Source organism: Natator depressus, chromosome 24 (assembly GCF_965152275.1).
Source record: "Natator depressus isolate rNatDep1 chromosome 24, rNatDep2.hap1, whole genome shotgun sequence".
NCBI classification, from domain to species: Eukaryota; Metazoa; Chordata; order Testudines; family Cheloniidae; genus Natator; species Natator depressus.
In genome coordinates, this window is record NC_134257.1 from 6,103,505 (window position 1) to 6,120,454 (window position 16,950).

Below are 16,950 nucleotides of genomic sequence, written 5' to 3' on the forward strand. Positions count from 1 at the left end.
ATTGGAGAGGCACTTCCGCCCCGCTTCCCGGCGTGCAGCGCGGTCCCGGCCCGGCCGCCTTCCCGTCGCCTCCTCAGCAGCAGCCGCGGCGCAGCCAGGCGCACAGGGGGCAAGATGGCGGACGTGCTGGATCTTCACGAGGCGGGGGGCGAGGACTTCGCCATGGACGAGGATGGGGACGGTAAGGGGGGCCTGGGCCGAGCCCCGCCCCACGGCCCCCTCCCCGCTGGGCCTTGTCCGGTTCCGGAGCCCTGGACCGGGCTGTTCTGGCCCGGCCTCCCCGCAGCCAGATGGGTCGGAGCCCAGAATTGCTGCCCCCGCCCGGCTCTGACCCCCCCGACCCGGGCTTAGTGCGGTTCTGACCCGGCCTCCCCCTGCGCCCGGCTCGCCCGGTCCCGCCCCCTGAGTCCGGTCCCCGCCCCCGACAGGTTCTGACCCGGCCTCCCCCTGCGCCCGGCTCGCCCGGTCCCGCCCCCCGAGTCCGGTCCCCGTCCCCGACAGGTTCTGACCCGGCTCCCCCTGTGCCCAGCTCACCCGGTCCCGCCCCCCGAGTCCGGTCCCCGCCCCCGACAGGTTCTGACCCGGCCTCCCCCTGCGCCCGGCTCGCCCGGTCCCGCCCCCCGAGTCCGGTCCCCGCCCCCGACAGGTTCTGACCTGGCCTCCTCCTGTGCCCGGCTCGCCCGGTCCCGCCCCCTAAGTCTGGTCCCCGCCCCCGACAGGTTCTGACCCGGCTCCCCCTGTGCCCGGCGCTCGGTCCCACCCCCCGAGTCCGGTCCCCGCCCCCGACAGGTTCTGACCCGGCCTCCCCCTGTGCCCGGCTCACCTGGTCCCACCCCCTGAGTCCGGTCCCCGCCCCCGACAGGTTCTGACCCGGCTCCCCCTGTGCCCGGCTCGTCCGGTCCCGGCCCCTGAGTCCGGTCCCCGCCCCCGATAGGTTCTCATAGAATCATAGAATATCAGGGTTGGAAGGGACCCCAGAAGGTCATCTAGTCCAACCCCCTGCTTGAAGCAGGACCAATTCCCAGTTAAATCATCCCCCTGTGCCCGGCTCGCCCGGTTCTGACCCTGAGTTCCTCCCTGCCCTGGGGTTGTTCTGAGGCTTGCACCATCTAGGTCGAGCCTCGTTCTGATCCGATAATGTTGCCCCCACCTCCCTTCTACCCCAAATGGCCTGCTTCAGACTTCCTTCCAGTTGAAATTAACACATTGAATTTCTCTGCAGAAAGCATCCACAAACTGAAGGAGAAAGCAAAGAAGAGGAAAGGCCGAGGATTTGGTTCAGGTGATAATCTTGTCGTGAATGATGGAGTTACCCTGTGTGTGAATCACGAGGGGTCTCCTGTGCCATGTAGCTAACTGGAATGGTCTGGCTACTTACTGGAGTCATCTGGCTGCTTCTAAACAGAAACTGTCCAATGGCTTACGCCGCAGGAGTGTGTTTTAGGATGGGAATCGGGACTCCGGGGTTCCATCCGGGATTCTGTCACTGACTTGCTCTGTCCTTTGGCCAGTCACTTCACCTCCCTTTGCCTCAGTTTCCCCAGTCTGTAAAATAGACCCCTCCAGCTTATATACATGGGTGACACAACTTGACCAAGGTCACCAGGAGTTTGATGCTTATCACTGTTTTAACTACTAGGCTTGTGTCACTCTACAGTATTTTATGTGCTGTAAAGCTTAAGTGCAGGGACATATGTGTGTGCCCAGGAGTGCTTAGAACAGCTAGAATACATGTTTAAGGGTATTTAGACCGGAAACCCTTCAGGACAGGAATTGTCTGCCACTGTGTATACAGTGCTTAGCACAATGGGGCTGCATTCTTGGCTGGTCCCTAAGCACTAGCATAATGTTTCGAGTCATCTCAAACAATCTTTGTCTCCCCCCACTGTGTGCCCAGAGGAAGGTTCGAGGGCCAGAGTACGTGAGGACTATGACAGCGTGGAACAAGATGGGGATGAACCTGGGCCTCAGAGATGTGAGTATCTGCTAGAGATGTTTGGTTTAGCATGTGTGGACACCCAGCCTTGGCTGCGTGGGGTTGCTTTAAAGATGGGGGGAAACCAATTCTATTCTGAGAGATCATGAGGTGTAGTGGATAGAGCACTGGACTGGGATTCAGGAGCCCTAGGTTCTATTTCCCAGCTCTGCCACTGGTCTGTGAGATGGCCTTGGGCAAGTCACTTCAACTCTTTGCATTTCAGTTTCCTCATCCGTAAAAATTTTTTGAGATCGACCGATGAAAAGCAACATATACGAGCTAGGGATTATCATTATAATGACATTTACACTGTGCCCAGACCATCCGCACTGTGTGGATAACAGAGCGACTGTCTTTGCTGTCAAGCTGCCTTTTTACCAGTGCTAGATTCAGTCCTCCATCCATTCCGTACCCGTTTTCACTTAGCCCCCTGCTGCCAATGGGTTCCAAGCTAAGCAGTGGGAGGATCCCTTTCCATCTTGCGTGTGTAGATGCAGGCGTTGTGTGTGGGCAGTGGGGTTTGCGTACCAAGCAGAGGAGCGCGTCCTGCCTTCTGTGTAACGAGCATTGTTTTTCCTTGCATGCCGTGGCTACAGCGGTGGAGGGCTGGATTCTCTTTGTCACCGGAGTTCATGAGGAGGCCACTGAAGAGGATATTCATGACAAGTTTGCAGAGTATGGCGAGATAAAGAACATCCACTTGAATCTAGACAGACGAACGGGCTACCTGAAGGTAGGACGGGGTGCATGGTCTAGTGGTTAGGGCATTCCCCTTTGGCTCAATTTCCTGCTCTGCTGCAGACTTGGTATGTGACCTTGGACAGGTCACTTAGGCTCAGATCCACAAAAGTATGTAGGCTCTTAACTCCCATTGGTTTCAATAGGCACAAGGCACCAGAACACCTTTGAGGATGTGAGCCTTAGTGTCTTTGTGCTTCATCTGCATAATGGGGATAGCAACACTGCCCTTCTTCGGGGTCGGGGGAGGGAAATGTGAGGATAAGTGCCTTACAGATTGCATGGTGCTCAGATACTGTGGTAATGGGGACCAGGTAAGCTAGGGAGCTATGCCGATGAAATTGCCCCCATGCAATTGGGAGAGGAAAAGAAACTGAGCACAGGACTGGGAGCCAGGAGCTCTGGGGTTGTGCTCCCAGCTTTGAGGGAGGCAGTGTAATCTATTGGTTAGAGCAGGAAGGGACTGGAGATGGGATTCTTGAATCCAGCCTGGACACTGAATTGCTGTGTGATCTGGGGTAGGTCACTTCAGCTCTCTGGGCCTCTGTCTCTAAATTGAGGAGAATACTGCTAACAAAGGCCTGTGAGGCTTTAATGAATCTGCTTAGTCTTAACTAATGTGCTTTGAGCTCGCCGGGGAGGCGAAGGGGTAGGGAACATCTCAGTGTAATAGTTAATGCCCCCTTCTCTCTTAAATCCTGTTAAAACTAACAGTTCAAGGCACGAGTTCAGGCAGCTTGTGTGTGTGTGTTTAATTGAAAATCTCTATTTATGGTAGGGCGCACTCTATTTACTCCACTTACTGCCAAGTCAGTATTTCTCCTGCCATTGTTGACAGCATTCTTGATGCCAACAGTGGAGCCGAGTGTACTGGCGGCTCTCGATGGTTTCTGTGATCTGCTCTCAAGGCTGGCCCAGCCTCTGTCGTGTTCGCTAAGCCCCCCACTGGGCCACTCGCTGGCTGAGGATTGTCTCCTTGCACCCCACAGGGATACACTCTAGTAGAATACGAAACGTACAAAGAAGCCCAGGCAGCGATGGAAGGTCTTAACGGACAGGATCTGATGGGACAGCCGATCAGCGTGGACTGGTGCTTTGTCAGGGGGCCTCCAAAAGGAAAGAGAAGGTAAGATGCTGCCAGGGTTGAGGGCTGCATCCCAGCTGACACCAGGTTGGTCCTCAGCTTGGCATCTCATCAGAGATGTTGAGGATTGAGTGAGTCATGGAGTCTGAGCTAGCCTCATGCTCTCTCACAAAGGGAGACCCTCCACAGCAGTGTGGAGAACACTTGCTTTCTAATGCTGGTGGAACGTGATGGATTGAGAGCCCTGAAGCCACTGAATAGTGAACAGGATTTTAAGTTAGACCAACTGGAAATTCTTTCCCATGGAGTGACTCTCTCCCTCTTGAGTTCCCGCATTCAGTCCATGTGCGTGTTCTAGGGGCTTTCACCTTAGCCTCTGTGCTTTTCATCCAGAGATGCTGGGAACTCCCAGAGGAAAATGGTCTTTGTCCTACAGACAAAGGAACTGCCTGAAGCAGGGCAGGAAATGTCACCGAGTCTGTGCCGCCTGCTTCCAGGAACAGCTCTCTGGAAAACACCCTGTAGTAAAACGATGCTTTAGAGCTCTTTTGTGGTTTAGGATCCTGATGTTTCTGCTGAGGGGGTGAAACTGAAGGCCTGACCTCTTGAGATCATGAGAAGTTCAAGAGCAGGAATGTTAACCCTGGGCTAAATTTCTAGTGGATCATGAATAATTCTCACCAGTTGGGAATGCTGTTGGATTGTGTTCTTCAGTTATTTAATGGTCTGAGCAGGAGGTTAGCAGTCAAGAGATCTTACTAGTCGGGACCCAGCCATTGACGCATGTAACTTTGGGCAAGTCATTTAAGGGCTCTGTGCCTCAGATTCTGTAAAACAGGGACCCGACATACCTAGCGTTAGTGAAGCGCACTGAGATCTGTGCATGAGCTTTAAGAGAATATTTTCCTGTTGCGCTGCATTTCTTTGGCAAGGAACGTGGTCCTTGTGCATAGAAGTCGTCGATAGCTTTCAAATCTTTCGAGATGTTAGCTCAGGCTAGCATATATATAACTCTGTCCCTGTCTGTCTTCCAGGGGCGGGCGTAGGCGGAGCAGGAGTCCGGACAGGAGACGACGCTGATCTCACATTTCTCCATTTCCTTTTGATGGTTCCTAGGTGTAAATTCTCCCTGCACAGCTCTGGAAGCAGGAAGTCTCTCGTAAGCTGGATGTGCAGACTCCTGCCTCCAATCTCTTTCTGGGTTTTTAATTGTGCTGTATTTTTACCTGTGAGTTTTTGGTCATATTTTTAACAGTATCTGTAAAGTTCTTGATTTGTGTTTAAGCTAGCATAAGACGCTGAATCTTCTTTTGACCTCCGACACCTCAAATGAGAGAACTCATCCAGTGGTGCTGTAGGGGACTCTCATTTTGAAGGAGAAATGTTGCCCATAAATACTGAATAAAAGTCTGCTTTTTTTTTTTTTTTTTTAATGTCTTCTGTTGACATTTGCCTGTATCTGTAAGGGAGACTGTGTGCTCCAGTGGAGGGGACATCAATGCCTGGGTTTTGTTCTCAAGCAGAGCTTAGTCTTTGGTCCAGCCTATGGGTAGAGCATATGGTTTTAGATTTTAACCAATAAGCACCCCCAATACAATCAAAATTGATGTTTATCTGGTAAACACTGGAAATGGTTTTCAGTATTGTCTGCACCCCTTGTCCAATGCAGTTTGTACAGGTAACATCCCTGCTCCCTGGCTTGTATCAAGGACTTGTCTAACAGAGCCGTAGTGTGGACTACAGCGAGTGTGATTTCCAAGGCACAGTAACGTGTTACAAATTAATTGGTGGCGATCTTGCTGGTGTGCACTAAAGGGTCCCTGATTTGCTTTAATTTAATGCTCTTTGAAACAGTACTTTATATACCTACAGAGCGAGAACCCTGAAAAATCTACGTAGAGCTCAAAAATTGCTAAAAAAAAAAAAAAATAACCCTCCAAAAATGAAATTAAGAAACCCCAAAAAAGAAAAGCCCAACCTATAGGACATGGAAACGTATAGGTTCTATCTAAGGTCCTTATCTGGCTTCTATCACTATAATATCTAAAAACCTTCAATATGTGTCTTTTCACAACCCTCCTGGGAGGTAGGCTATGGCTATTAGTTCCTATGTACAGAAGGGCTAAGTGAGCTGCACAAGCACACACAGGAAGTCTGTGGCAGAACAGGGATATGAATCCTAGTCTAGTGCCTTAACCACTAGACTATCCTGCCTGTCAGTTGCTGGGTTGCTCTGCCTGGGGCAAACAGTTTCTTTTCTACCATGAGCGCCCATCAGTTTCCTGCTGCATTAGACTTAAGGATGGGAAAAGATCGAGGCCGCACGGCCAGGGTACGTCTACACTACAGTGAAAGATGCATGCCACAGCTTGCGCGGGTCAGCTGACTTGGGCTCGCGGGGCTATAAAATTGCGGTGTAGACATCCATCTCTGTCACTAAGGGTGTCTAGAACCCAGGAGTCCTGTCATCCTACTGACCACTAGTTCACACTGACTGACGGGAGTTATTGGGTGGGGGAACCCCTTGGAAAAGTATCAAGACCCAAACCCACCTTCCCTGTTTCTGTTGGGGGAGCAGAGGCTTTCTGCACTCAGGGACCAACTGGTCTATTTGGTGGGGGACAGTATCATGGAAGTGCAAACTTGGGGATCCCTTCTGGAGAACAGGAGCCCAGGTTCCTTCGTGCGTGTTTGAGTGGGGAGGTGGATCTGGAAAATAACAATACTCCCTAGTTCTTGTCTTCAGTAGATCTGAAAGTACTTTCCAAAGGAGGTCAGGATCCTTCTCCCCATTTCACAGATGGAGAAACTGAGGCACAGAGAGGGCAAAGTGACCTGCTCAAGGTCACCCAGCAGCCTAGCTGGGAATAAACCCTGGCTCTCCTGAGTTAGGGCTCTGTCCACTAGGCCATACTGCTAGCAGACTTTTAGTGGCGACCTTTCCAAACAGCCGAGGCCCATGGCAGCCCGCTCTCTGCGTCCACCTCCACCCATGCTAGCTGGGGAGTGTGCAGCCTGGCGCAGCTCTGGGTAGTGAGAGACAGATGGGCACAAAGGGAGGAGATCAAGGAGAGGCCACTGGCTGAGAAAATACTTTGGATTTATTGGTGGGTGCTTGAGTGAAGGAACAACTGCCCAGTAGCCCCCACTGGACACATTATGGGGTTCCCACGGGGCTCTCCCCCTTGCTGGGAAGCGGAGGTGAGTCCAGGCATGGCAAAGGTCCACTCATATGAAACTCTCCACTATCTTCTTCCTGCACAGTTCGCACCTCCCAGCAGGCAGGGCCACGTTAGCCATCACCTCCAGTTCGTACTTGCCCGTGCCCCCCTGGTCCTCCCCGGCACTCCTGATGGGTGCAGCCGTGGTGGAGGCCCGGAAGGAGCCAATCAGCGCGGAGGCCTGCTCCTTCCTGCGGTGGGTGCAGCGGCAGACACACCGGATCTCCCTGTGGAAGTGCATGGTGAAGAGGCCGTAGATGAGGGGGTCCAGGCACGCGTTGAAGAGGCCGAAGAGGAAGAGGATGTGGCTGAGGGATGGAGGCACCTTCTTCCGGCTCAGCATCTCTGGGGAGAACCAGTACCAGAGGCCCAGGAGGTAGTAGGGGGTCCAGCACAGGACGAAGGTCAGCACGATGACAATGGACATCTTCAGGGTGCGCATCCTGGCCCTGGGGATGTTATTGTAGGAGCGGCGGAGGTGGACCTCCTTGGAGGAGACTGCAGGGCAGAAGGGGGAGAACAATGAGAGGGGAGGGGAGAGGGAAATTCTGCAGGGTGAAGCAGAGCGCTTGGAGGAGCATGAGGAAAGGGAGAGCAGGAGACTGAGAACAAGAAAGAAACTGAGCAGAGGGAGGAGGGGAAATAGAATGTGAAAGACAGGGGAAAAAAAGAGTGAGGGTCCCCATGTTCCAAGCCAGCGTGTATGTGAGCATTGGCACAGGTCCCCGCAGCCTTCCAGAGCTGAAGAAATGCCCATGGTGGAGGGCAGCTGGGGACTGGTTGCTGGCTGCCTGGGTTAATGGGCCGTGGCAAACCAGACATGGCAGCGGGTAGCACCCAGGGGGAGGCGGGGTGTTCTGCACGTGGCACCAAGCCAGGGCCTGCCACAGCCGGAGTGCGGGGGGACATGAAGCGGACGGTTCTCTGCAGCTAGGGGCTGGGATTGATTTTCCCTTCAGGAGAGGCAGAGGAGGAAGATGGATGGAAAGATGTGTGGGGATGGATGGATAGGTAGAGGTATGAAGAGAGAAAGAAGAGACACAGAGGAAGAAAAGGAAGGGGAGAGAGAGAGACCAAGGAAGGAAGGTGACAGAGTGGGAGAGAAATGGAGGGAAAAGAGTGCTGGTTGAGAGGAAGAAAGAGAGATTCAGGAGAAACAGAGAAAAAAAGGCAGAGAGGATGGAGAAAAAAAATCAAGGCAAGAAGGATGCAGAGAGAAAGGCAAAGGAGAGATACAAATGTGTGCACACATGCACACGCTCGCACCTATGTACACGCTTCCACGTACACACATGCTCCCATGTACACACCTGTATGTATATGCTTACATACAGATGCTCATACAGGTACATGCATGTGCTCCCACATACATGCGTGCTCACAGGCATGCATTCCCACATACACACACACACACACGTGCTTCCACATACACATGCTCTCACACATCCCACACAGACTGGTCCCCCCATGCAGACCCCCTGCTGCAGTGAATGGGAGGGGTGGGGTCCATGCACTCTGGGAGCTCACGGGTGAGGGCCGGGGGATGCAAGAGGCGGGCCGGGCTCACCGCAAGCTCTCTTCATCTTGCCAGAGATCTCGATGAGGATGCGGGAGTAGCACAGCACCATGATGAGCAGCGGCAGCAGGAAGAGGCAGGAGAAGGTGAACATGTTGTAGAGGGTCTCCTGCCAGTGGGCTTGGAAGCTGCCCACCGTGGCGCACTGGATGAAGTAGATGGGCTGGGAGCGGCTCACTGCGTGGAAGACAAACATCTGGAAGAGACACCCCCCACCCCCCCAGAGAAACAGTTAGATCTCTGCACCCCCACAGGAGCTACACCACGGACACAGCACTGGCCATCCAGCCTCATATTCCTACCCAGTGCTCCAGCATCCCTGCTTCCGACCCGTACCAGATCCATCTATCTAGGCCACTTCCAGTCCATGCTGTATCTGGCCACTGGTCCATCTAGCTCATCCTCTGCCCATCCCAGATCCATTGCCCGCAGGCTGGTGTCCTGGCTGTACAGCATCAAACCATTGGCTTGTCTCGTCTTGTATCCCTATAGCTGATCCATCTAGTTTAGTACCCCTGTATCCTGCTCATACTACGTCAGGTCATTGGCCCATCCAGTCTATTACCCCCACACCACAGTGCATCAGAGGCCTGTTCTACCTAAACTAGACCCTGGCAGTATCAGAAATGCCATGGCAAAAGGAGGCTGCACCATGGGAAGCCTGCCCCGGGGTCCATTCCACGGTCCATCCCTACCTGCACCATTGCCATGATGACTTACCTGAGGTAGTGCCAGAAGCACGCTCAGGGCCCAGGCCACGCACAGCATGGCCTTGTTCTTCTTCTTGGCGTCACCCATGCTCAGTGGGTGCAAGATGGCTGCCTGGCGGTCCAGGCTGATCACCACAGTGATGAAGGCTGAGGCATACATGGCCACCAGCTTGAGGAACATGAGGGCCCGGCAGGCCAGGTCACCCGCATACCACTGCACCGTGATGTTCCAGGCTGCGTCCAAGGGCATCACCACAAAGGTCACCAGCAGATCGGCCGCAGCCAGGTTAACAATGAGGATGCGGACATGCGGCCTCTTGCGGTACTTCTGGGTGACGGTCCACAGCACGGCGATGTTGAAGCAGGCCGAGGAGAGGAAGAGGACGAAGGTGATGGCCACCCGGACCTTGGCGGCGGTGGAGAACGTGGGCAGCAGGAAGACCTCCTCGCTAGGCAGACTGGCGTTTGCTCCACCACCAGGCGAGACCTCTACCTCCTCCCAGGGCTGCCCACGGCTCTGGTTGCCCACGGCGGGCGACTCTGGCTCGAGCAGCTCACTGACCTTCATGCGAAAAGTGGCGTTCATATCGGAGGCTTGGGTATTCCCACCCGGAATCTGCACAGCCTTACAGAGACGTGAGCAGCCGGGATCCAGGAGGCTGAATCCAGCTCGTTCCCGGGAAGCCAAGCTCCTCCTAGACTGTGGCAGGGCTCGGAGACCCTGAGCATGTTTTGCTGCTTGGATGGAGACTCCACTAAACTGGAGCTGCCCGGCTTCTGCTCTGGATTTAACGAGAACCAACTTCTTCTGGCTCAGGGAACTTTATTCCTTCTTTGCAGAACAGCAGTTAACTCCCTCGTGGCTTGTGCTGCTGAGACTAAATAGGGAAGGCTCCTCTGGTTCCACTAGCCCCAGAGGTGGGCCAGATTCACAGGCGTGAACAGGCACCTGTGAATCTCTGATTCGCTAATCAGGATTGGTTCTGACGAGGTAACGACTCTAGCTTGCATCTCATTGCCCGGCTCAATTTGGTGGCCGTCACCTCCCCAGATGGGAGAAGTCCTCCTGGAGTTGAATTCAGCTCTTAAGGACAATCCGTTGCTGGGGTGGGTGGAAGTTTAATACGGAGCCGCCAAGCTCTTCCGGGCCGTGCCTCCGAACGCAGGTGCTCTCTGGGGTGCAGATTAGGCCTTAGCCACGGCTGTTACAGGGTAAGAGTCCCCCCGAGCGCTTTTCACTCCCTGGCAGCCAGCAACATCTAAGGATACTGCCTCTCTTGCATAGTATCAGTGTCGTCTCGGGTGGATGCGCGTGGGTGAATTCCAGCCCACCCTGGCGCTTGCAGAGCAATGTGTAGACACACCTGTGCGGGGCGAGCTGTGCTTTACATGGTGTGCGTCAGTCTCTCGCTCCCACCCCTGGGATGCGACAGAACAGCCACCGGCCTGAAGATCTGGCCTCTGTTTCCAGGAATCTGTGAATGGACCAAAAGAGACCAGTGTGTTAGATAGCTGCTATTTTTCTACCTGCCACAAAGGGGCAAAAGTCCCCAAAGCCCATTCGATTGGGCCCTCTGCAGAGGGTGCCAACCACTGAGTCATAAGCTGGCCCCCAGGCAGTCAACGCTCCTGATGGGTACGGGGTCAGAGCATGAGCGCCCTGTGGCAGAGCTCTGTGCCTGGGACCAGCTCTCTGGGACTGTTGGGAACAGGGACCGGTGGTGGCTTTGGTGAGGTGGGAACTGGCGTGGGATCAGTGTCCCCAAGGCTGAGCAGCCCTGGGCTAGGGACTGGAGTGCCAGAGAGAACCACAGGGCCAGGCTGAGGACAGACCCTGCTCCGGTATGGGTCCATCTCAGCCCCGGCTTGTCTCTTTCTTACCCTGAGGGATACTTCAGGCACCTGGGCACAGGTCTGAGACCCACCAAACTCCTCTCACGCGGGCCGCCCGATGGGTTCATCCTCCAGCCACTGCTAACCTGGATGGGAATGGGTGCTCTAAGGACAAAAGGCTCCAGACCCTAGAGTGGTTTTCGGAGCATGGGCCTGTTCCCCGAGGACTGCTCTTCTGATGGCTGAGAAGTCACTAACCACCCTACCACGTCCAGATCTCGGCCATCTATAGGTGAGATCAATCCAGCATCCATCAGAGCCGAGGGACTGGCTCAGAGTGACAAAGATTCCTGTTATGCCCTGGCTGTTGCTGGCTCATTAATCAATTATTGCCCTGTGCTGGGGATCTTCTGTGGCTCCCAGGGAACACGGCTCCTCTAAGACTCTCGCTCTGTGCCCATCCACGGCTCCTCGTGCCTGCCAGCAGCACCCCAATATCTTGTGCCCCATCCTCTGCTCCTCGGCTGCCAGCAGCTCCCCATCTCTCATGGCCCAGTGTTCTCGCATGGGTGCAGCTCCTCAGAGATTGCCAAACAGATGGCACTGCTCAGTGTTGGCAGGAGGTGCCATCCTGAGCCTCGGAGACCGCGGGTCAGCCCGGGCAGCAGCAGGACAAGACATATCGTGTGGGAACAGTGCCCACGTGGACTGAGAATCGGACAAACCCTGAGCTACGCTAGCCATGCAAGCAGCAGTGTCGGGCCTGGCTGTCTCATGGGGCTTGAAGCCTGCCTCGCCCAGAGCTAGGGGAGCAGCAGCAGGGTCGATCCGAGCCCAGATGGGATGCCCGTCTCCTGGCAGATTCCAAGCCGGGCCCCGGTGCAGGCCCTGTGCATGCCAGCCTGCTTCCGAGCATGTCCCAATATGCCTACCACAGCCACCTCACCGTGACCTGTCCTAGCCACTTTATTTTTAGCTCAGCTGCTGGGAGGCTTTGCTGGCAGCTGATTTATTAGTTGCTGGCAGGGAAGAATAAAGAGGAGCCAGTGATAAGAGGCAGAGGGCTGCAGCTATTTCCAGCAGCCTGGAGAAGGGAATGCTGCTGCCTACCAGGGGCCTGGCACAGAGACCTGTCCCACATTCTCATGGCTGAGCTGTCGCCAGGGGGTTTCCCCAGTGGAATCCCCTGGGATTTCCCTTGAAATTAGAGCCACTAACTAGGGCATGTGTCAAGATGGGGGAGAGGGGCTGATTCTCCGTTACACTCAGGCCCCTTGGGATGATGCTGGAGTAGAGCGGGGGGGGGTGATATTTCTGATGCCAGGATGCCCCCCACCCCCCAAAATTTAGCTGGGCAGCTGGGTCCTCTCAGGGAGCCCAACCTGTGGTGGGGATTCAGGCTACGTTTCATCTGTAGATCTCAAAACGCTTGACAAAGCAGGGCAAGATTATTATCCCCATTTCACACATGGGGAAACTGAGGCACGGGGAGGGGAAATTACTTGCCCACGGTCATCCAGCAGGCCATGGGCAGGGCTGGGAATTAAACCGGGTCTCCTGAGTCCCACTTTGGTGCCCTATCTGCTAGGTTACACTGCCCCGCAGGGTGAGGGTGTAAACCACAACCCCATCCACCCCCTCAGCTTGTAGCATGCATTCACACTGATTTGCTGGTGTGCATCTTAGACCTGCTCTGTTTGAGGCAGCTGGGCCGGTAACCTACAATTGTTCCTTAAACCTGAGTCAGACCAGTGCAGGCCTCTCTCTGGATGCTCTTATTTCAAGTTAACAGTCGCTTATTTCAGTTTAGCTTCAACCTGTTCCTCAATCGAGTTAGCTAACCTGATACCATCCTGCACTGGGACCTCGGCAGATGCCACCCCACCGAGGACACCTGCCATGGTAGCTCTGCCCACCTAGTTCCTGCCTCCCCTGTGTCTCCTTCTGGTGTTTAGAAGAAGGAATTGCCATGGACTCACCGCTGCTCTGTTCAGCAGGCATCAGACTCCAGCAAAATTTATAGCCCCTTCCCAGGGCGGCCACCTGTCCGGGTTGTCTCAGGATCATCACTTGTTTGAGGTCGCTGTCCCAGGAAATCTGGAAGGTGGCCCGCTACCTTGCCAGCTGGCCCGTTTTATGGGCTCAGGGTCACCCCAGCTGCCCTGGGGGTCTTTTGTACCTCAGATGGAGCAGCTCTTGAGCCTCCTGATTGGGATTTGGTTCTCCTGGGAGCCCCCCACCTCCCCTGATGGGAGTGCAGCCGAGGCCCAGGAAAGCAGGGCAAGCATTCGGTTCCACCCTCCCAGCGGTTATACATCTAACACCCAGCTCCTCCCCCGTACCTCGCTACAGCCATTGAATAATGCTGGGATTAGGGGAAAACAGCTGCAATCTTGGAGGGAAGGCAGTGTTGCCTAGCGGAAAGCGCAGTGGTCTGGGTCTTGGGAGACCTGGGTTCTAGTCCTGACTTTGCTAGTGACCTTGGGGAAGCCACTGCCCCTCTCTGTGCCTCGGTTTCCCTTGTATATATAGACGGTAAGCTCTTTGGGGCAGGGGCTGTCTCCTGCTATGTGTACGTACAGCACCTAGCACCATGGGGCCCTGATCTTGGTATGAAGCTTCTAGGTGCCATTCCAATATAAATAATAGCAACCACGGACCAATTTGGGAGGCTAATACTTTAAGCCACTAGTCAGGTGCAAAATTGTCTGTAGCTTCTCTTTGGCTCTTGGTGTTGGCCCAGAGGGGCACAGCCCAGGAGGGCTGCTGAGTAATTCGGCTCCAAAGGGTGTTTGGGGTTGGTTTTATTTTTACTGGTACCTGGTGCATTTTTTTTTTTGCCTCATCCGGTCTTGGGAGGAGGAAAACATGACAGCTGGCAAACCTGGCTTTCTCAGAGCTGGACAAACTTCCCCTCCAGCCCCTGTCCTGCTCTGAACCTCCCGCTGCTTTACAGAGTGGGGGGGGGGGCCTGGGAGTGTGGGCTCTTGGAGCTTCTAGTCCAAGCTGTAGGAGAGGGGAGTGGGATCTCGAACAAGGGGGACTGGGGCATCAGGACTCCTGGGTTCTGTGCCCAGCCCTGGGAGGGGAGTGAGATGGACCGCACTGACTCCCCTCCCTTGGGCGGGGGCATGTCCTCAGCTCCCCCCGCCCCACTCTGCCCTGAGCCACGGCCCCCCTGTGGCACTTCAGGAGGGGAGCCCAATTCCTTGATTCCTGGGGGGCGGGGGCTGCCACTGAGAATAAGGGAAGCTGGGAGCTGGGGTTGGGGATCTGCCCTGGGTCCCCCCTCTCTGCTCCGGGAGGAAGGTACCAGCGGCAAAGCAAGGAAGTCATTAAACAGCGAGGGCGCCCAGCGGACAGCCGAGGGAGGTCCACCGTTTAACCTCTTCCCCTCCGGCAGCATCGCTGCACCCCCTTGCCTCTCCCCCCACCCCCAGGCCCAGATCTAGCCCTGTGGGTCACACCTGCTGGAGAACCCAGCCCGGACGTGGCAAGGCTAACGCACACTCGGCCACGGCCCCCGATCGCAGCCCGGGCCCCTCCATCCCACTGCCGTCCGTCTGTGTTACACGGGGAGGGGGTCAGACTAGGTGGCCCCCATGGGCCCGTCTGGCACTGGATTCAATAACCGCATGGATCCATTACCCCTGTCCCGTCTCCTGCCCCCCCCCCGGGGGATGACGGGCTCAATCCATCACAGAGGGAAAGGTGGGGTCTTTGCCGGAGAGGTCTCTGCACCCCCCCCCTTGCTGTCTTTCGCTGCCACACACTAACCCACGGCGAGCAGGACTGGCCGGTCCCAGGAGCTAGTCTGGGCCTGGCTTTAGCTGGCTTTTGGAAGACCCAAGGGCCATTTCCCAGGGGCCGAGTCTCTGCCATCTGGCACCTGAGGCGGTGGGTCAGGAGGGGGGGAGTTGGTCCCGTGCTGGCCTGGCCTGATGGTGTTTCACCCCCCCTTGCTGCGGTGATGTAGAGGAAGGCACAGGGCAAGCCAGAGGGGATCAGTCCCCAAGGGCTTGTCCTGGGCTAATCTGAAAAGTCCCATCAGGTGATGGGGGCTCTGACGGGGACATAAGGCCACATCTTAGGAAACAGATCTCTCCATTCAAATGTGCAGCTTGCCTCTAAACCCCCCCCCCCAAACACCTGCTCCCGCTTCCCCCGGCTCGGAGCACAGCGCGATCCATTTGTGCCTCCTTCCTTTTCCCGGCTTCCCTCCGCCCTGTCTCGGAGCCGCCCTGCACCCCCCGGCGCGGGTGGCGCTTCCCTTACCATCCCTGGGCGCTTGCCGCCCCTGCAGCCCCCGGCACGCCGCAGAAAGATCCTTCCAGCGGAGGCGGAGGAAGAGAGTTCCCCGCGCTGCTTGGCTCCTTCCCAGCGCCGCCCCCCGGCTCCTTGGCAAAGCCCTGCGCCGCGAGGCTGGACCTCCCCAGCGCTCCGGACCCGCTCCTCCGGCTCCTGGAGGTCACTGCGGTGCCTGGTTGTCTTCCGTCGCTGCTTCACCCCTCCCCTCCTCCACCTTCCCCTCTCCCGGCTATTTAAAGGTGCACGGCTCCCCAGCCGGCAACGCGGGGCGGGAGGCTGTTCCCCCCCGAGAGATGCCCGCTGAGCGGCGCTTGGGTGGATGGAAATCGCAGGGCCCGGCCCCGCTATAGAGGCTGAGCTGGAAAGCGGCGCTCGGGACGTTATTTATTGATGGGCTGGCAGGGCCCCGTGCAATGGGGACGTGCTTCTTGGCTCAAGGAGTCTGGAGCTAAGGGGGGCATCCAAGCACCATAGGAATTCCCAGACTGGACCCACTGCTTCAGAGGCAGGTGCAAGAAATGCCCCCGGGGGATAGTTATGGGGCAACAGCCCCTCGGTTAGTGAGTTATAAACGAGAGGGAATTCAGCAGGGCTCTAAATCCATCTACTTCAGGGAATAAACTAACCTCTAGGGTGGAGAGAACTAGGCTATGATTCAGGAGAGATGGGTTCTATTCCTGGCTCTGCTGCTGGGGTAAGTCACGTCCCTGTTCTGTGCCTCAGTTTCCCTATCTATAAAGTGGAGGTAAGAATGCTGCCCTCCTTTGTAAAGAGCTTTGACAAATGCTAGATAAGGGCTCTTCACTTCCTCCCAGAGAGATTTTTCTGCAACAGCTACATTTGTTGTGCAGGATCATTGTTAACGTTTGGACTTTTCCGTACATCCCCAGCTCCCGGAGTCATGTGATGATGCAAGACTGTGATGTGACGTGCGGCATGAGCTTTTGTTAAAACATAAACGTTTCTAGCTGTGAGAGTTGCAGAGAAACGCTTGCAAACCTGACCCCTAAATGCTCCAAATCCAGAAGGCGAATTAAAAAAAACCAAGAAGGTTAGTGATGATGAATGATATTTTTTTTAGGGGTCCTGAATCATGATGTTGGAATGTCTGAAGCTGGTGATGGGAGTGCAGCATTCTCTTCACCTGTCTCTGCTGGTCGAAAAATGGGTAATCTATTGCTGGGGGGAAGGTTTTGAAAATATCAAAATCTGCCTGTTGTTTTAAAAAAACAGAATTGTTCGTCTGGTGGAAATCTGGCACCAAAACTGCAGTTGACATTTCAGGCATATCTTTTTCTAGGACATTTTCAGTTTCAAAAAGGGGCGAGGAGGTTAGATTTTATTCTTTCCTGTCTCTCTGCCCTGCTCCATCCTGCACCTCCATTTTGGCTCTCAGAAATGAAGGCGGAGGAAGAAAAAAATGATTTTTTTTCTTTGTTCCGGGGATTTGTCCAAAAAAATTTGAGAAGTTAAAAAAAAAAGAAAGAAAGAAAAAAACCCAG

General features: G+C 55.1%; 2 protein-coding genes across 3 annotated transcripts; one reads left to right on the top strand and one right to left on the bottom strand.

Annotated features, from left to right (window-relative positions):
- Positions 1-5,209, top strand: RBM8A (RNA binding motif protein 8A). The gene is made up of 6 exons (XM_074938421.1): positions 1-181; positions 1,223-1,282; positions 1,898-1,975; positions 2,575-2,711; positions 3,706-3,842; positions 4,835-5,209. Exons 1-6 carry the CDS (start codon positions 115-117, stop codon positions 4,878-4,880), a joined length of 525 nt encoding a protein of 174 aa, XP_074794522.1. The 5' UTR covers positions 1-114; the 3' UTR covers positions 4,881-5,209.
- A 1,676-nt stretch (positions 5,210-6,885) lies between these two features.
- Positions 6,886-15,582, bottom strand: LOC141977108 (gonadotropin-releasing hormone II receptor-like). Of its 2 annotated transcripts, none has more exons than XM_074938419.1 (4): positions 15,416-15,582; positions 9,318-10,782; positions 8,589-8,793; positions 6,886-7,519 (listed from the first exon to the last, which is right to left on the bottom strand). In XM_074938419.1, the coding sequence occupies exons 2-4, from the start codon at positions 9,891-9,893 to the stop codon at positions 7,029-7,031; spliced, it is 1,272 nt and encodes a 423-aa protein (XP_074794520.1). In that variant the 5' UTR covers positions 9,894-10,782; positions 15,416-15,582; the 3' UTR covers positions 6,886-7,028. The 2 variants fall into 2 exon arrangements, with proteins under 2 accessions (XP_074794520.1, XP_074794521.1); XM_074938420.1 differs by lacking the exon at positions 15,416-15,582 and adding an exon at positions 11,189-11,207.
- Between the last annotated feature and the right edge of the window lie 1,368 nt (positions 15,583-16,950).